Genomic DNA, 17,236 nt, shown 5'->3' with positions numbered 1-17,236 from the left:
AGTACTATTCCAAGGCATTTCTACATTGTAGAAGACAACACAAATCAACACAGTCCTTATTGCTAACAAGGTACATCTATAACATAAAATAATATACAAAAATTACTTTTTCAAGGCGCTCACACCAATGCAAACTATTTATATCTACAGTAATAATCTGTTAATGAATTAGCCTGGTCATTTGAACAGGCAAAGTGCTAAACGGCCCAACCAGGCCACCGTCACAGGCCCTAGCAGTATTGGTAACACTTTACTTAAAGTCTGCAGATATAATGCTTTATAAGTTATTATGAACATGTATGAACCTTTATAATGTGTTATTATAAACCTGGTCGTTCGAGCCCTGAATGCTGATTGGCTGAAAACCACGGGTATGACACAAAAGTACTTGTTTACTGTTCTAATTATCTTAGTAACCAGTTTATATAATAGCAATAAGGCACCTCAGGGGTTTGTGGTATATGGCCAATGTACCATGGCTAAGGGTGCTGCGTTATGCCTAAGAACAGCTCTTAGCCGTGGTATTGGCCATATACCACATCCCCTCGGGCCTTATTGCTTAATTATATTATGTCATGTTTCTCAACTGACTCAAAATGGCTGTTATTTACTCAGGATCAATTGGAAACTACAATACACCATGTTAAGGGGGTCTTACATGATTAAGTTATGACAAGTCTTATAATGCATCATAATGCATTTTAATTACAGTCTTTAAGTAAGTGCTACCGCAGTGATGTCTACAGTGGCGTCCCGACATCCTCGGTGGAGTCTGCCTTCATGTCAAAGACCAGACCGTTCCTATACATCAGCATGGTGACCTCACAGTCAATCTCTCCTTGGCTTGGATCGGCGGTATCTAGACTTAACACCTGGCCCTTAAAATCAGAGGTCAGTAGGTCACTGACTCCATCTGGTGTGCTGGAGTCTCCAAGGCTCTTCTCGTTTGCGTCTTCACACACCTCCAGGAGAGTGGCTTCCTCAGGGCTCCTCTTGTCATGTAGCTGCAGCTCATGCACCTCTTCCTTAATCTCATACATATCCTGTTGAGACCAAGTGATTCCAATTCAAGACCAAACCTGACTTGAGATGCCCCAAGCTCACCAGAACTCTGGCTGCACAGGTTCGAAGGGACTTGAACAGTCAGGCAAATGTCTCAATGATAACAGTATCAATACATGACTTGGACAAAGGTTCAAGTTAGTTATGCTTTACAAGTATAACGTACCAGTTAGGCATTATTTAAACTGTTACGTAAGAAAGTTTACCTCATTCACATTAGTTTCTAAACCAGCTGTTAAATACATTTTGGGGTGCAATATTGTTTGTTGAATGCATGGAAAGTTTGTGGCGACTGAGTGCAGAAAGGCAGTTTCTCCTCAGATTGTGCTTTGCTTGCTCAGCAGGTGCTTTCCTCCCACCAATTCACATAGACATAAGCACCTCTTTGGCTGTAATCACTAACCCTACCTTGTATGGTGACAGTCTGACAGGGCTCAAGTCATTGCACTACTTTTTGCATCAATCGTGGCTATAGCATTACTCTAATTTTAGATTTTATGTAAAAGAACAAAGCATGTCATGTGATAAGTGTCTACTTTCAATTCTGTTTTGTATCAATAATGTGATGCATGTATTCTGACACTAACACAGCCCAAACTTTTTTATATTTATGGAAAATGTGGAGTTCTGCACAGAAAAGTCAGAATACAATCCTAAATATGTAAATTGTTAATTGGATCTTACCTGAGTACTCGCTCGATAGTTCTTGGACTCTGCGACCATAGGACGTGGTATTGGTGGGAAGATCTTGCTTTTATGTCTGAGAGTTAGAATAAAGGTAAAGATGCTGTTTAGTATGATGTGTGAAATCTTGTTGATGTTTTTATAAAATGAACAATATTCATCCCGGATAGACCAGGTTTTCTTGCTAGTCCTGAAGAAGTGTTATAAAAATATATATATCAGCTCACCTCTTGATGATAAATAAGCATATTGTTATTAATATTGCAATTAAAACAATTATGCCAGCTGTCATCCAACCTTATTGGAGAAGATAAAGAAGAGAATTATATTATTTTCTGTTGGTGAGTTGTTAGTGTTAAGCATCTTGAGTCTGTATGAACACATAATCCAGGCAGCATCCACATGTCAATCATTTGAATAGTAAAAATCGCAACTGAAAAAAAATAACAATCATAACATGAATGTATGTACTCTCAATTTCAAAATAGTTTGAACGTTTTGATTGTTCTCTGGTCTATTATAGTCTGTGCCATAAAAATCATTCCTACCTTCCCGATTCATATCAGTAATGGACATGTGTTGAGACTTTGTCAAGATATGGATAGATATATTTCGTCCTGAGCCTGCAGCTGTTACTCCAGCAAGATAGATATTGTATTCGGACTCAGGTGTCAGGTTTTGAATAAGGTACTCTGTTTTTGATGCTGAAATGTTGTGACACTCTGATAAGAGACAGAAATGTGATATTAATATTTATATGTCAAAGTTTGGACAAACCTACTCATTCAAGGGTTTTTCTTTATTTTTTACTATTTTCTACATTGTAGAATAATAGTGACGACATCAACTATGAAATAACACATGGAATCATGTAGTAAGCAAAAAAGTGTTAAACAAATCAAAATATATTTTATATTTGAGATTATTCAAAGGAGCCACCTTGATGACAGCTTTGCACACTCTTGGCATTCTCTCAACCAGCTTCATGAGGTAGTCACCTGGAATGCATTTCAATTAACAGGTGTGCCTTGTTAAAAGTTAATTTGTGGAATTTCTTTCCTTCTTAATGCGTTTGAGCCAATCAGTTGTGTTGTGACAAGGTAGGTGTGGTATACAGAAGATAGCCCTATTTGGTAAAATACCAAGTCCATATTATGGCAAGAACAGGTCAAATAAGCAAAGAGAAATGACAATCCATCATTATTTTAAGACATGAAGGTGAGTCAATTAGGAAAATGTCAAGAACTTTGAACGTTTCTTCAAGTGCAGTCACAAAAACCATCAAGCGCTATGATGAAACTGTCTCTCATGAGGACTGCCACAGGAAAGGAAGACCCAGAGTTACCTCTGCTGCAGATAACTCTAATGATTGCAGCCCAAATAAATGCTTCACAGAGTTCAAGTAGCAGACACATCCCAACATCAACTGTTCAGTGGAGACTGCGTGAATCAGGCCTTCATGGTTGAATTGTTGCAAAGAAACCACTTTTAAAGGACACCAATAAGAAGAAGAGACTTGCTTGGGCCAAGGAACACGAGCCATGGACATTAGACCGGTGGAAATCTGTCCTTTGGTCTGATGAGTCCAAATTTTAGAATTTTGGTTCCAACCGCCATGTCTTTGTGAGATGCAGAGTAGGTGAACAGATGATCTCCGCATGTGTGGTTCCCACCGTGAAGCATAGAGGAGGAGGTGTGATGGTGTGGGGGTGCTTTGCTGGTGACACTGTCAGTGATGTATTTAGAATTCAAGGCACACTTAACCAGCATGGCTACCACAGCAGTCTGCAGCGATATGCCATCCCATCTGATTTGCACTATCATTTATTTTTCAACAGGACAATGAACCAATACACCTCCAGGCTGTGTAAGAGCTGTTTGACAAAGAAGGAGAGTGAGGGAGTGCTGCATCAGATGACCTGGCCTCCACAATCGCCAAACCTCAACCCAATTGAGATGGTTTGGGATGAGTTGGACCGCAGAGTGAAGGAAAAGCAGCCAACAAGTGCTCAGCATATGTGGGAACTCCTTCAAGACCATTGGAATAGCATTCCAGGTGAAGCTGGTTGAGAGAATGCCAAGAGTGTGCAAAACTGTCATCAAGACACAGGGTGGCTAATTTGAATAATCTAAAATACAACATATTTTGATTTGTTTAAAACTTTTTTGTTTACTACATGATTCCATGTGTGTTATTTCATAGTTTTGAAGTCTTCACTATTATTCTACAATGTAGAAAATAGTAAAAAATAAAGAGAACCTTGAATGAGTAGATGTGTCCAAACTTTTGACTGGTGCTGTAAATAGTATTTTAGTTAATTAATTGCACAATTACACATGTTCACCACAGAGCATTTACTCATCTAGTTAGGAGGATAACTTTACTTTTTATTTTAATGTGGGTCCCATCATTTTTGCTTCTTGTGTAGCAGACTTCGTAGTGTGTAAGGAAGCCTTGCTGGTCTTGCACAGGAATAGGTTTCCAATGCAGCATTGCAGAGTTGGTTGTTACATTAACAGTGAAATTCTCAGGTGCCTTACTAGCTGCTGAAAAAAGATATTCCTGTTAAATACTGTATACAGTATTTTGTAGTGAAGAACTACATCATCTAGCATTGCTGTGACAGTCAGAATTGTTATATGATCTTTGCTTACCACCCTCTTTTTTATACATGAGTCGCATTTCTGTTGTTTGTGGCTTTCCATCAGTTTGTTTGTGAACGAGGTAAAAGTAACGTACATAGTCGTCCATCTCTAATAATCAAAACCAGACATTATCTTCAGTTCAAGAGATATACTGTACCAACTGTATATCACGGTAAGACGAACACAGACATTTCTTATTCTTAAAAAAATATATACTTTTCGTGAAGTTCCCTCTTACTTTGTCTGATAGATTTGAGTGTTTCCTTCACTGTTCCATTCATCATTTTTGATATATTCACTTTGGCTGGTTGTGTTTCTCCGTCTGTTAGCTTGTACCATTCCAGGCAGGAGTTTTTAAGGCGAGGGGTATACTTGTGTGGGATGAGTTTGTCATCAGGCCAAGCTAATTGGAAATGAAATGACAAAATGTTGATTTAAGGAATGAACATCACTGTGTAGAAGTAAATAAAGCACAAACGCGCACACAAACGAGCGCACACACACACACAAACGCACACACATACTTACACTCCCTGGGATATGTAAGATTTTTTGCTGGGATAAGGATATGTGTCTGCGATGATTTTCCCACCTTATTAAAGGCAAAAATGTAACCACTGACAGCAGAGTAAGTCACATAAACACTGAACTCAGTGGTAGTGATATTGGTGTGGTTCTTTCGCTTTAGTTGGCAAGGCCAAATATGGAGAGAGAGGTTGTAATACACCTGTCCCACAGAGACTGGATAAGGTGGTGTCTGGAAGACACAGGGGTACAAATTAAGTTATGCAACTGTTTAAAACACAATTTGAGCCTAATCGTAATCAGCAGATTCTAGAATGTTGATTGATTTTCAACGCTGTGTAACATTCTGTAACTTACACCCCAAGTTAGCTTGAGTAGTCGGGTACCGTTGTTAAAATCCTTCACTGTCCACTTAACCTCTGTGGGATTTTTGATTTCTGCAACAAAAACACAGTTACAACCAGAAATGGTAAGCCTGGAACGTGTCTCTATCTTGGAGTCAGTCAATTCAAAATTCAGACAGTATAGAAGATTAAAATGAAATTCATGAATTGAAGAACTGGACATTATTTCCAATCATCATCTACTGCAGTAGGCCTATATATGTAAGAACAGAATTGACTGATTTCAAATAGTATTGCCCTTAAACCTGATGAGTTGGACTGTAGGCGGCTGCAAAGAGTGTTACATTAAAATATCCATTGCTCACCAGTGGGAACGTCCAAGATTGGAGTCCAGTCGCTCCACAGGGGACGTTTGACATGCTTGGACTTTTGTCTGAACTGCAGTTGGTACATGTATTGGTTCTGGAGATTCTCCAGAGTGACCATGGCTGTACAGACAAACACAGGTTTACAGTCTCACTCTAGTGATAGTTTTGCACTGTTCGAACACTGAATTTTATTCGGACCCAAATGAACATTATAATGAGGCGTTGTCGCTCTACTGTGTTTGGGATATGCCAGAAAGGGCTGCTTATTTCTCAAAAGAGCTTAAAGTGAAACTGAAAATAGCTCACCTTGTTTGACTTCTGTTTCAGTTGTGTTCTAGACCAACAGAGAAAATGTTAAATTAATTAAGGCAAAATACTAATCATCAGAAAATAAGAAAACAATGAATGGAAGCATGGAAAAGAAGAGCTCTCACCCATATCCCTGAGGTTTTCTCTAATCTTCTGAACTTGACCTCTAATACAACATCTTCCGGCATGTGATTTTTCACTTCTATGACAAAAGTGTCCTTTCAGAATTGTTTGCATTTTTTTACGACTATATTTTTATTTGACTTCTAGCCTCTTTTCTCTGGTGTTACTTGAAATGTAACACATCATACCATCTGATCTCTTATAAACTCTTGAATCTTGGAAAATGTTCACTTTGAGCACGGCCTTTATTACCTTCCTTGTTAACCCAGCTGAGGGTAAGATTACTTGAGGATCTTGACATAGACGTAGTTTGGGGCGCTTCATACTTAACTGCAGGGAAATAACAAAACGTTATACCTTAACAAGGATTACAATATGACTCTTGGGATTAAAATCATACCATGGTTATTCATGTGAAGTCCTTTGTGGATTCTTAATAATAATACTTTTTATTTGGCAGATGCCTTTCAGGACACTCAATGACATTTTACATTAAAAGTAGGCCTACATAGAATCTAGTGCATCAGTCAATAGTGCAATTAAAAGGACCAGATGAAACAGGACAGATCACATAGGGCTACTGGAAAGACATTGGACGTAGGAAAGTCAACCAGGCACCAAAGGCTATCTGGAAGACGTGTTTTGACTGTGTCTGCATTTTGTATTACTTAGCCTGTATTTTACATAGAAAAAAAGAATCTTGTGAATAAAAAAAGTTTTTTTTACCACTTTCATTAAGTCGAACAGAGGTATTGAGTGACTTGCAGCTCCGGTTGCCCATATAAGCAACCACCCATAGATCCACGGGCACTTTTTCGAGCACTTTATCGTCATTCACAAAGATATAGCTCTGCTGATTTTTGCCCAATGATTTTTTATTTTCTGCAGAATTGGAGCGCCTGTAAACATTAAGGATGACAGCAACATTTGGTACACACACACTAAACAGATATATCAAATATATTAATAAAGCCCTTTTTACATCAGTCGATTTCACAAAGTGCTATACAGAAACCCAGCCTAAAACCCCAAACAGCAAGCAATGCAGGTGTAGAGGCACGGTAGCTAGGAAAAACTCCCTAGAATGGCAGGAACCTAGAGAGGAACCAGGCTCTGAGGGGTGTCCTCTTCTGGCTGTGCAGGGTGGAGATTATAACAGAACATGGCCAAGATGTTCAAACGTTCATAGATGACCAGCAGAGTCAAATAATAATATATGCATTTCAGAAACAGAAAAGGATTAAAAGTTTATTGATTGGGGATATACTACAGTTTATTGTGCCTTGTGCTTGAGGATTAACTGTCTTCACACTGTCAGCCTTGCTTTATCTACCAGTCCACATAACGTGCACACACGCTCACATTTCACAACACTTGTTGTCATAGTTACTTTATGCTAAGTCAGAGGTCTCTGACATACAGTGCATTCGGAAAGTATTCAGACCCCTAGACTTTTTCCACATGTTACGCTACAGCCTTATTCTAAAATGGATTAAATTGTTATTTTTCATCAATCTACGCACAACACCCCATAATGACAAAGCAAAAACAGGTTTTTAGAAATGTATAAATAAAAAACAAAAATATCACAGTACTTTGTTGGAGCACCTTTTGGCAGCGATTACAGCATCAAATCTTCTTGGGTATGATGCTACAAGCTTGGCACACCAGTATTTAGGGAGTTTCTCCCATACTTCACTGCAGATCCTCTCAAGCCCTGTCAGGTTGGATGGGGAGTGTCGCTTCACAGCTATGTTCAGGTATCTCCAGAGATGTTTAAGTCCAGGCTCTGGCTGGGCCACTCAAGGACATTCAGAGACTTGTCCCAAAGCCACTCCTGTGTTGTCTTGTCTGTATGCTTAGGGTCTTTGCCCTGTTGGAAGGTGAACCTTCGCCCAAGTCTGAGGTCCTGAGCAGGTTTTCATCAAGGATCTCTCTGTACTTTGCTCCATTGATCTTTAACTCAATCCTAACTAGTCTCCCAGTCCCTGCCGCTGAAAAACATCCCCACAGCATGATGCTGCCACCACCATGCGTCACCTCCAGATGTGATGCTTGGCATACAGGCCAAATAGTTCAATCTTGGTTTCATCACACCAGAGAATCTTGTTTCTCATGGTCTGAGAGTCCTTTAGGTGCCTTTTGGCAAACTCCAAGTGAGCAGTCATGTGCCTTTTACTGAGAAGTGGCTTCCGTCTGGCCACTCTACCATAAAGGCCTGTTTGGTAGAGTGCTGCAGAGTTGTCCTTCTGGAAGGTTTTCTCATCTCCACAGAGGAACTCTGGAGCTCTGTCCGATTGACCATCGGGTTCTTGGTCAACTCCCTGACTAAGACCCTTCTCCCCAGTTGTTCAGTTTGGCCGGGCGGCCATCTCTAGGAAGAGTCTTGGTGGTTCTAACTTTCTTCCATTTAAGAATGATGGAGGCCACTGTATTCTTCGGGACCTTCAATGCTGCAGACATTTTTTGGTACCCTTCCCCAGACCTGTGCCTCGACAAAATCCTGTATGGAGAATTCCTTTGACCTCATGGCTTGGTTTTTGCTCTGACATGCACTATCAACTGTGGGACCGTTATATAGACAGGTGTGTGCCTTTCCAAATCATGTCTAATCAATTGAATTCACCATAGGTGGACTCCAAGTTGTAGAAACATCTCAAGGATGATCAATGAAAACAGGATGCACCTGAGCTCAATTTCGAGTCTCATAGCAAAGGGTCTGAACACTTATGTAAATAAGGTATTTCTGTTTTTTATTTTTTGTAAATTTGCTAACATTTAAAAAAAAGACATTTTTCACTTTGTCATTATAGGGTATTGTGTGTAGATTGGTGAGGACAAAAATGATTTAATACATTTTAGAATAAGGTTGTAACGTAACAAAATGTGGAAAAAGTCAAGGGGTCTGAATACTTTCCGAATGCACTGAAATAGCAAAGTGGATCCTGCCAGGTTCATGGAGGCATACTAATAACACTCTGAGTTTGAGGTCTCTGTCTGTGTAACATATGGAAACTGCACAAACATGCATAGCTAGTTAACTTACTTGTAAAAAAGCTCATAGGTGGCATTTTGCATAGACCCAGACTTCGTCCATTCACATGTATAGGTGGTAGCTTTTTCAGTTTTCTTGTAGCATTGAGGACTAGAAAGATATTTAGTTGTCCCTTTATTAAGAAATGTAAAAAGTGTTTAAATGAAGAGAAAAATTATATGAGTTGCTGTCCTTTTCAGTAGTATGTATTCAACTTATTTCCTCTCACCAGAGAGGGTCGAGTTAAACTGAATATCCCTTCTGTAATTATTGGGACAGTGAAGCATGTTTTGTTATTTTTGGGTCTGTATTTCAGCACTTTATATTTGAAATTATACAATGACTGAGGTTAAAGTGCAGATTGTTAGCTTTAATTTGAGGGTATTTTGATTGATATCGTGTGAACCATTTAGAAATTACATCACTTTTTGGACATAGACCCCCAATAGAAATTAATGGCGAGTCACATTTTATTGTAAATAAGAATAGAATATGTTTCTAAACACTTCTACACTTCTACCATGATTACAGATAGTCCTGAATGAATCGTGAATAATGATGAGTGAGAACGTTAAACGCACAAATATCATACTAACTATCATGCTAACCTCCCGTTATTGAAATGGTGAGATATGATATTTGTGCGTCTGTAATTTTCTCACTCCTCATTATTTATGATTCATTCAGGACTATCATTAATCATGGTAAAATCCACATTAATGTAGAAGTGTTTAGAAACATATTCTATTCTTATTTACAATAAAAGTGACTCCAAAATGACACAGTACTTTATTTACCATTAATTTCTATTGGGCACATAATTATCTGAAACACAACCAAAACAAACAGCAAATGCATCCAACAGGTTTGTAGAGTATGTACAAAATGTTCTATGTACAAAAAGTTCTGTAATTTCTTAACGGTTCACACGATATGGATGAAAATACCCTCAAATTAAAGCTGACAGTCTGCACTTTAACCTCAGTCATTGTTTGATTTCAAATCCGAACTTTTGAAGTAAAGACCCAAAAGATGAAAAAATGCTTCACTGTCCCAATAATTATGGAGGGCACTGTATATTATGAATATAATATGCTATTAATTATTATATCATATTAGATGTTACTTTGCATAAGCATCCCCAAATGAGTATTTCAAATATTAGATAGAAATATATTTCTAACTATCAGTGTGAAATAAATTCTACACATATTTCATCTGTAGTTCTGTACAGATCATTTACAGTAGCAGCGCTGTCACAAGCTAACCAAAAGCTTCCGCATTGTCCCACCTTGATCACAGTAAATGCGTCTTAGCGTTCTCAAGGGTATCACTACAGAGATAAGCTGAACAGAACTGATGCTGAGCCAAGAGCCATTGAAAGCCGCTGAGTAGAGAGAAATATAATCGTACCTTGAGCTATTACCATAGCAAGAACCAGAAACCCTGGCAGGAACCAGTGTTCCTTTGCCTCCATCACCTCAACAACCCCTTGAGGGAGTTAGTGTGTAAAGTGTCCAAACAGGTGGTTATTCAGGGTTGATCCGTCTGCATATAGCCAAGGAGACTTGGGTTTGCTGGACTGTTAACACTGTTCCATGCAGACGTCCTCAAACCTGTTTCAGTTACTTTTCTTGTAAATGAAACTGTGGGGAGAGAAATGTCAGCATACTCTTGTTCTTTCTCAGGTTAAAAGGCAGAGCAAGCGGCCTCTCAACCACAAACCACAATGTTGGGGGAGGGGACTGTTCTGACTGTTGGGGGGGGTTAAGGTGCCACATTGGCGTATCGTTACGTAGAGGATGTTGGCCACTGCGATCGCCTGGGGTGACCGAAAATAACATGCCTTCCCACACAGAAGCATCATCTATTTTCACACTGCTCCTGAAACATCAGCTCAGGCTTTGATGAACACTTTCATATCGAAAGCATCACTCATCAGAGGTTTAGAAGCATTTCTTTACAATGGTTTGCTCAATCAATCTGAATGAAGCCACTTTGGGAGGTCTTTCTGGGAATCAGCTGAAGGTGAGGTCAATTTTGAGGCTAAAGATTGAAACTTATCCTCTCTTACATCCTCAAATTGGATTCCCATTTTCAGTTTCCCTGAAATAAATACATTTCTTTACCATTGCCTTATTCACGTCATACCTCAAAAATGTACCTATTCCACCTGATATTAAATGTGTGTTATATTTCCATATGCAAATTTCCCTTAAAGAGGAACTCCACTCAAGGTCTATCGTCAGCTATGGTGCTCTTCACCAGAAGTATTACTTATTACTTATTTTGTGCATTTTATTTTCTGTACAATGCTTTAGCCAACACAATAAAAAATGGCAATTCACACAAATATAAGATGTTACAGAGTTTCATTCCCATCCTTCTACTTATTCAGAGCCAGTGGGGTTGATTCTTGAATGGATCTAAAGTCAGTGTAATGTGATTGTTGGATGTTGCTGTGTCTTTGATACACTGTGGTCCTCTAAACTTTCAGAACTTGACTTGTAAATGTGTTAAAGTGCATTATGTTTATGTTATTTCAAGTTGTCTATATTGACATCAACTACATTTCAAGTCATGACGTTATTTCAACTAGAGTTCAACCTGTCTGACATTACGTTATTTCAGCCTGTTAGTAATGACATTTATTAAAGTTTGTGAAATATGCAGAATTTATTAATGTAAAAGTTCTTTAAAACTTCTTAGGGATTGGTGTCCCGTCAACAGGACAGTTGTAAATCATGCAGCGCCTTGTGTCACGATCACAGATTATAGAGAAACAACAAATGTCGGTACATATAAGTGTCTTATATCGGCTGAAAGCTTAAATTCTTGTTAATGTAACTGCACTGTCCAATTTACAGTAGCAATTACTGCTGAAAAAATGCCACGCTATTGTTTGAGGAGAGCTCCTAACAACAAAATCCTTTTTTCATCGCGATAGTTTTGATAAATTCACCTCTGAAGATGAAATGTGAACTTACATTCTTAAATCTTGCTCTGATTTATCATCCAAAGGGTCCCAGTGTTGTTTTTTTAGATACAATCCTTTTTCATATCCTAAAAAGGTCCATATAGCATGCACAATTTATTTTGTATTTCCATTCGTTCAATTTGCAAAGAAAGGAATCTGAAAATTCAACCCTAAACGTTGTTACAGCCAGTCAAATCACGTTCTTATGTATTTGTCAGAGATCCTAGAATGTAACCAGACTTCACTATATCATTAGGGGTGTAGTATATTTTATAGGACACCAAATTTGGTCAGAGAGCGACGCCTTCATGGCACGCCGATGCCACGGTCGTTCTTCACTTGATAGAGTCTAACTTTGTCAAATAAGCACCAATCGGGGTCAAACAAAGCTAGCTAGATAGCCAATGAGCTGGGCTTTACGGGAGTATCCGGAAACCCTGTATCGCAAAATGTAGCTGCTAACCTTGTGTGACAGCATGCCTTTTCCTTTTGGACAAAAATTACAAGAATATGGAGAGTTATGAAAACTGGTTGTTTTGCAAATGTTGAACTTATAATATGGCTACTAATACTGGAAAAGCTAAATCAAAGTCCAAGTATACAGATCTGACGATATTCTTGCAGAAAAATTTGATATGAATGCAAATGTCTCCTTCACGACTTGCCCAAATGTACCTGGGTGACTTCACACTAAATGTCATGTAGTTTGCTCATACTTCAAGTTATCTGTCTGAAACTTTGCACATACACTGCTGTCATCTTATGGACACCATCGGAATTACAATCAGAGTGATGGCTAGAAGTGGGACCTTTCTGTTGCATTTCAAAGATGGTAGTAGAAAAGAAAGTGGTTGTTTTTTTCTTTGTATTTTCTTCTACCAGATCTATTGTGTTATATTCTCCTACATTCAACTCACATTTCCACAAACTTCAAAATGTTTCCTTTCAAATGGTACCATATCCTTGCTTCCGGGCCTGAGCTACAGGCAGTTAGATATGAGTGTCATTTTAGGCGAAAATTGAAAAAAATGGCACAGTTGAGTCAGATGCTTCCTCAGTTGGTAGTCCTCCTCAACTTTAAACTTAGGAAGTTTGACGATGACCTTGGTGTCGGCATCCATATTTCTCCTGTCTGAGTGATTTTCTCTGGCGTCAGCTCTCTTTCTAGCTTTGACACAAATATGGAAGAGACCACTTATACAATTATATTGACACACTTCATTTAAACTTCAGTTAAACTCTATAGTTGTCCCTCCAGGCTTCTGTGATTCTGTGACCGCATAAGTCAATGCAAAATCAACCAATCAGAGCATATCATGCGAGAGCTCGCAATTTTGACCAATCCCCGCATTTTTAGTGCATAAAAGGGTCCAATCAAAAGCGGGTTCGTAATGTTGACCAATTACTGCACTGTTACCATGAAAAATGGCCCAATCCAACCACATGTCAACAAAGTTGATGGCTGACAGTACAATGGACAGAAATCAATCTCATTTGCCAACAAAAATAACAGCTAAAGACCGTGCGAAACAATTTCCAATCAGCAGTCACTTCAAATCAGCAAAGCATATGAGAATGTCAGAACAGTTCCCACAGCAGCGGCAGATCACCATGACTGAAGTTGTAGCAGGGAAGACTGTGGCAAGTGCTGAAAGAATCAAGGTGTGTGGCGTTTTACTCAAACTTTTACTCCGCTAACCTTGGCTTTAGTAGGGTGGTCGGCACTCTGCCCTCCCCAGTCTCTATGGAGAGCGCTGCTCAAAGCACTGAGTGCAATTGGTCAGCATTGCCGTTTTAAGCTCTGTAAAACTTAATACGGATCACAAAAACACACTCTTTCTGGATATTTTTTAAATTGTAATACTGTTTTAAATGTACATATCAACCACAATACTCTTTTACGTGTTCTGTATATCACAATCTCAAGTATTTTGAAGTCAATTTATGTGAAAGAAATATCAACCCTCAAATTAAAAGCGATTGATCAGCTTTGAATGTATTTGGGTTTTTTGAGAGAGAGTGGGAATGGGAGGTGCATCTCGTGTTGATAGCAAGCCCCAAGCCTGATGGAGAGGAGAGGTGTGTGTGAGTGGATTATGACAGAGCTGTTTGTTCAGGAAAATAACAATATTGAGCACTTTTTAGATGTTTCTAATTGTTTTTGTATCATGTATTCTGCTTAAAATCGTCCTAAGTAACAGCATGGCGCTGACAGAGATGGTCGCCTCACTTCAAGATCTTAGGAAACTATGCAGTATTTCGCTTTTTATGAACTATTTCTTACATTGTTACCCCAGGAAATCTTAAGTCTTATTGCATACAGCCGGGAAGAACTATTGGATATAAGAGCAATGTCAACTTACCAACATTATGACCAAGAATATGACTTTCCCGAAGTGGATTCTCTGTTCGGACCACCACCCTGTACAATGGAGCTAATTCCAGAAGGCGATCCAAAACAATGACGTCGCAGGAGGGGCAGACGAAGCCGGCCACCTGGCCAGGCTCCGTCGACATGCACATCGCACACCGCTCCCGAATATACTACTAGCCAATGTCCAACAAGGTAGACATAATTCGAGCAAGAGTTGCCTTCCAGAGAGACATCAGAGATTGTAACATTCTCTGTTTCACGGAAACATGGCTCTCTCGGGATATGTTGTCGGAATCGGTTCAGCCACCGAGCTTCTCCATGCATCGCGCTCACAGAGATACACTTCTCTGGGAAAAGGAAGGGCGGTGGTGTATGCTTCATGATTAATGACTCATGGTGTAATCATAACAACATACAGGAACTCAAGTCCTTCTGCTCACCCGATCTAGAATTCCTTACAATCAAGTGCTGGCCATTTTACCTACTAAGAGAATTCTCGTCAGTTATAGTCACAGCTGTGGACGTTCCCCCTCAAGCAGACACCGAGACGGTATGGTGATTTTTCAGTAGCATATTGTGAAATATTAATGTAATAAAACAGAACCAATAAAAGCTTTTAAAGGAACCTGTAACCACACTTGTATAGCATAAGAAAAGCCAATATTCAAAAGAGACACACATTCTAATCCAGATGCATGCCTGGATAAGAAGTGTCAGAATCAATATAATGAATGTACTTATGACTATAGGCTGGTGGTTGCTGATATAATCTATATAATGAATGTACTTGTGACTGCAGCCTAGAAGGGGCCCCTATTATTTTTTTTAAGCAAACTGTCACAGTTGCACCACCAATATAATTGGTTCAGTGATTTGTAGAGTGTTAAATGATTTGTAGAGGTGGGAAAAAGCCCGCCTCAAAGAAAGAACTTAAGGTGGGAAACAATAGTGGCGTGAAACCAAAAAGAGTTTACATAGAGAGGAGTGACTATATATGTGATGTAAGGATGGAACTGTATAAAAGGAGTGTGCTGAGGCTGGGAAAAACAGTTGATCCATGGACCAGCTCGGCTTGTTACTTTGTAATAATGTCTATTTGATTTCACAAGTTCCGGTATCTGAGAAATATTATTGGACCAATATTTATATGACAATGGCTATCAAGGAACTTCACTGGACTATATGAAAACTGGAAGCCATACATCCTGAGGCTGCATTTATTGTAGCTGGGGATTTTAACAAAGCAAATTTGAGAACAAGTCTACCTAAATTCTTCCAGCATATTGATTTGCTTTACGCCCTTGCACAATACCCTCGACCACTGCTACTCTAACTTCCGCTATGCTTACAAAGCTCTCCCCTGCCCTCCCTTCGGCAAATCTGGCCACAACGCCATCTTGCTCCTTCCGTCTTATAGGCAGAAACTCAAACAGGATGTACCATTAATGAGAACCATTTAACGCTGGTCCGAACAATCGGAAGCCATGCTTCAAGATTATTTTGATCACGCGGAATGGAATATGTTCTGGTCAGCCTCAGAGAACAACATCGACCTATACGCTGACTCGGTGAGTGCATTTATAAAGAAGTGCATTGGAGATGTTGTACCCACTGAGACGATTAAAACCTTCCCGAACCAGAAACCGTGGATGGATGGCGGCGTTCGCACAAAACTGAAAGCGCGATCCACCCCATTTAACCATGGAAAAAGGTCTGGGAATATGTCTGAATATAAACAGTGTAGCTATTCCCTCTGCAAGGCAATCAAAGAAGCCAGTACAGGGACAAGGTGGAGTCGCAATTCAACGGCTCAGACACGAGACGTATGTAGCAGGGTCTACAGGAAATCACAGACTACAAAAATAAATCCAGCCACGTCATGGACACCGACGTCACGCTTCCAGACAAACTAAACACCTTCTTTGCCCGCTTTGAGGATAACACAGTGCCACCGTCACGGCCCACAAACAAGGACTGGGCCCCCCCCCCTTCTCCGTGGCTGACGTGAGTAAAACATTTAAACGTGTTAACCCCCGCAAGGCTGCTGGCCCAGACGGCATCCCTAACCGCGTCCTCAAAGCATGCGCAGACCAGCTGGCTGGTGTGTTTGGACGTATTCAATCAATCCCTATCCCAGTCTGTTGTACCCACATGTTTCAAGATGGCTACTATTGTCCCTGTACCCAAGAAGGAAAAGATAACTGAACTGAATGACTACCGCCCCGTAGCACTCACTTCTGTCATCATGAAGTGCTTTGAGAGACTAGTCAAGGATCATATCACCTCCACCTTACCTGCCACCCTAGACCCACTTCAGTTTGCATACCGCCCCAACAGGTCCACAGACGACGCAATCACCATCACACTGCACATGGCCCTATTCCATCTGGACAAAATGAATACCTATGTAAGAATGCTGTTCTTTAACTACAGCTCAGCATTCAACACCATAGTACCCTCTAAGCTCATCATCAAGCTGGAGGCCCTGGGTCTCAACCCCGCCCTGTGCAATTGGGTCCTGGACTTTCTGACGAGCCGCCCCCAGGTGGTGAAGGTAGGAAACAACATCTCCACTTCGCTGACCCTCAACACTGGGGCCCCACAAGGGTGCGTGCTCAGCCCCCCCGTACTCCCTGTTCACCCACGACTGTGTGGCCATGCACGACTCCAACTCAATCATCAAGTTTGCAGACGACACAACAGTAGTGGGCTTGATTACCAACAACGACGAGACAGCCTACAGGGAGGAGGTGAGGGCACTCAGAGTGTGGTGTTAAGAAAACAACCTCT

At 40.0% G+C, this 17,236-nt stretch overlaps 1 protein-coding gene across 3 annotated transcripts; it reads right to left on the bottom strand.

Moving 5' to 3' along the window:
• Positions 1 to 414: 414 nt before the first annotated feature.
• On the bottom strand, positions 415 to 10,926 carry LOC115151680 (interleukin-6 receptor subunit beta). 3 transcript variants are annotated; one of them, XM_029695823.1, is made up of 16 exons: positions 10,509 to 10,926; positions 9,108 to 9,228; positions 6,788 to 6,960; positions 6,314 to 6,391; positions 6,064 to 6,140; positions 5,936 to 5,963; positions 5,627 to 5,749; positions 5,275 to 5,354; positions 4,921 to 5,149; positions 4,631 to 4,795; positions 4,402 to 4,500; positions 4,132 to 4,290; positions 2,295 to 2,468; positions 1,974 to 2,043; positions 1,747 to 1,822; positions 415 to 1,043 (listed from the first exon to the last, which is right to left on the bottom strand). In XM_029695823.1, exons 1-16 carry the CDS (start codon positions 10,570 to 10,572, stop codon positions 741 to 743), a joined length of 2,019 nt encoding a protein of 672 aa, XP_029551683.1. In that variant the 5' UTR covers positions 10,573 to 10,926; the 3' UTR covers positions 415 to 740. The 3 variants fall into 3 exon arrangements, with proteins under 3 accessions (XP_029551683.1, XP_029551684.1, XP_029551682.1); XM_029695824.1 differs by having other exon boundaries at positions 4,132 to 4,293; positions 6,064 to 6,137; XM_029695822.1 differs by having other exon boundaries at positions 4,132 to 4,293; positions 10,509 to 10,925.
• Positions 10,927 to 17,236: the final 6,310 nt, after the last annotated feature.

The sequence above is a fragment of the Salmo trutta genome, chromosome 17 (assembly GCF_901001165.1).
Source record: "Salmo trutta chromosome 17, fSalTru1.1, whole genome shotgun sequence".
NCBI classification, from domain to species: Eukaryota; Metazoa; Chordata; class Actinopteri; order Salmoniformes; family Salmonidae; genus Salmo; species Salmo trutta.
Note: the sequence above shows the minus strand (reverse complement) of the source record. Positions and strands in the feature narration are given on the sequence as shown.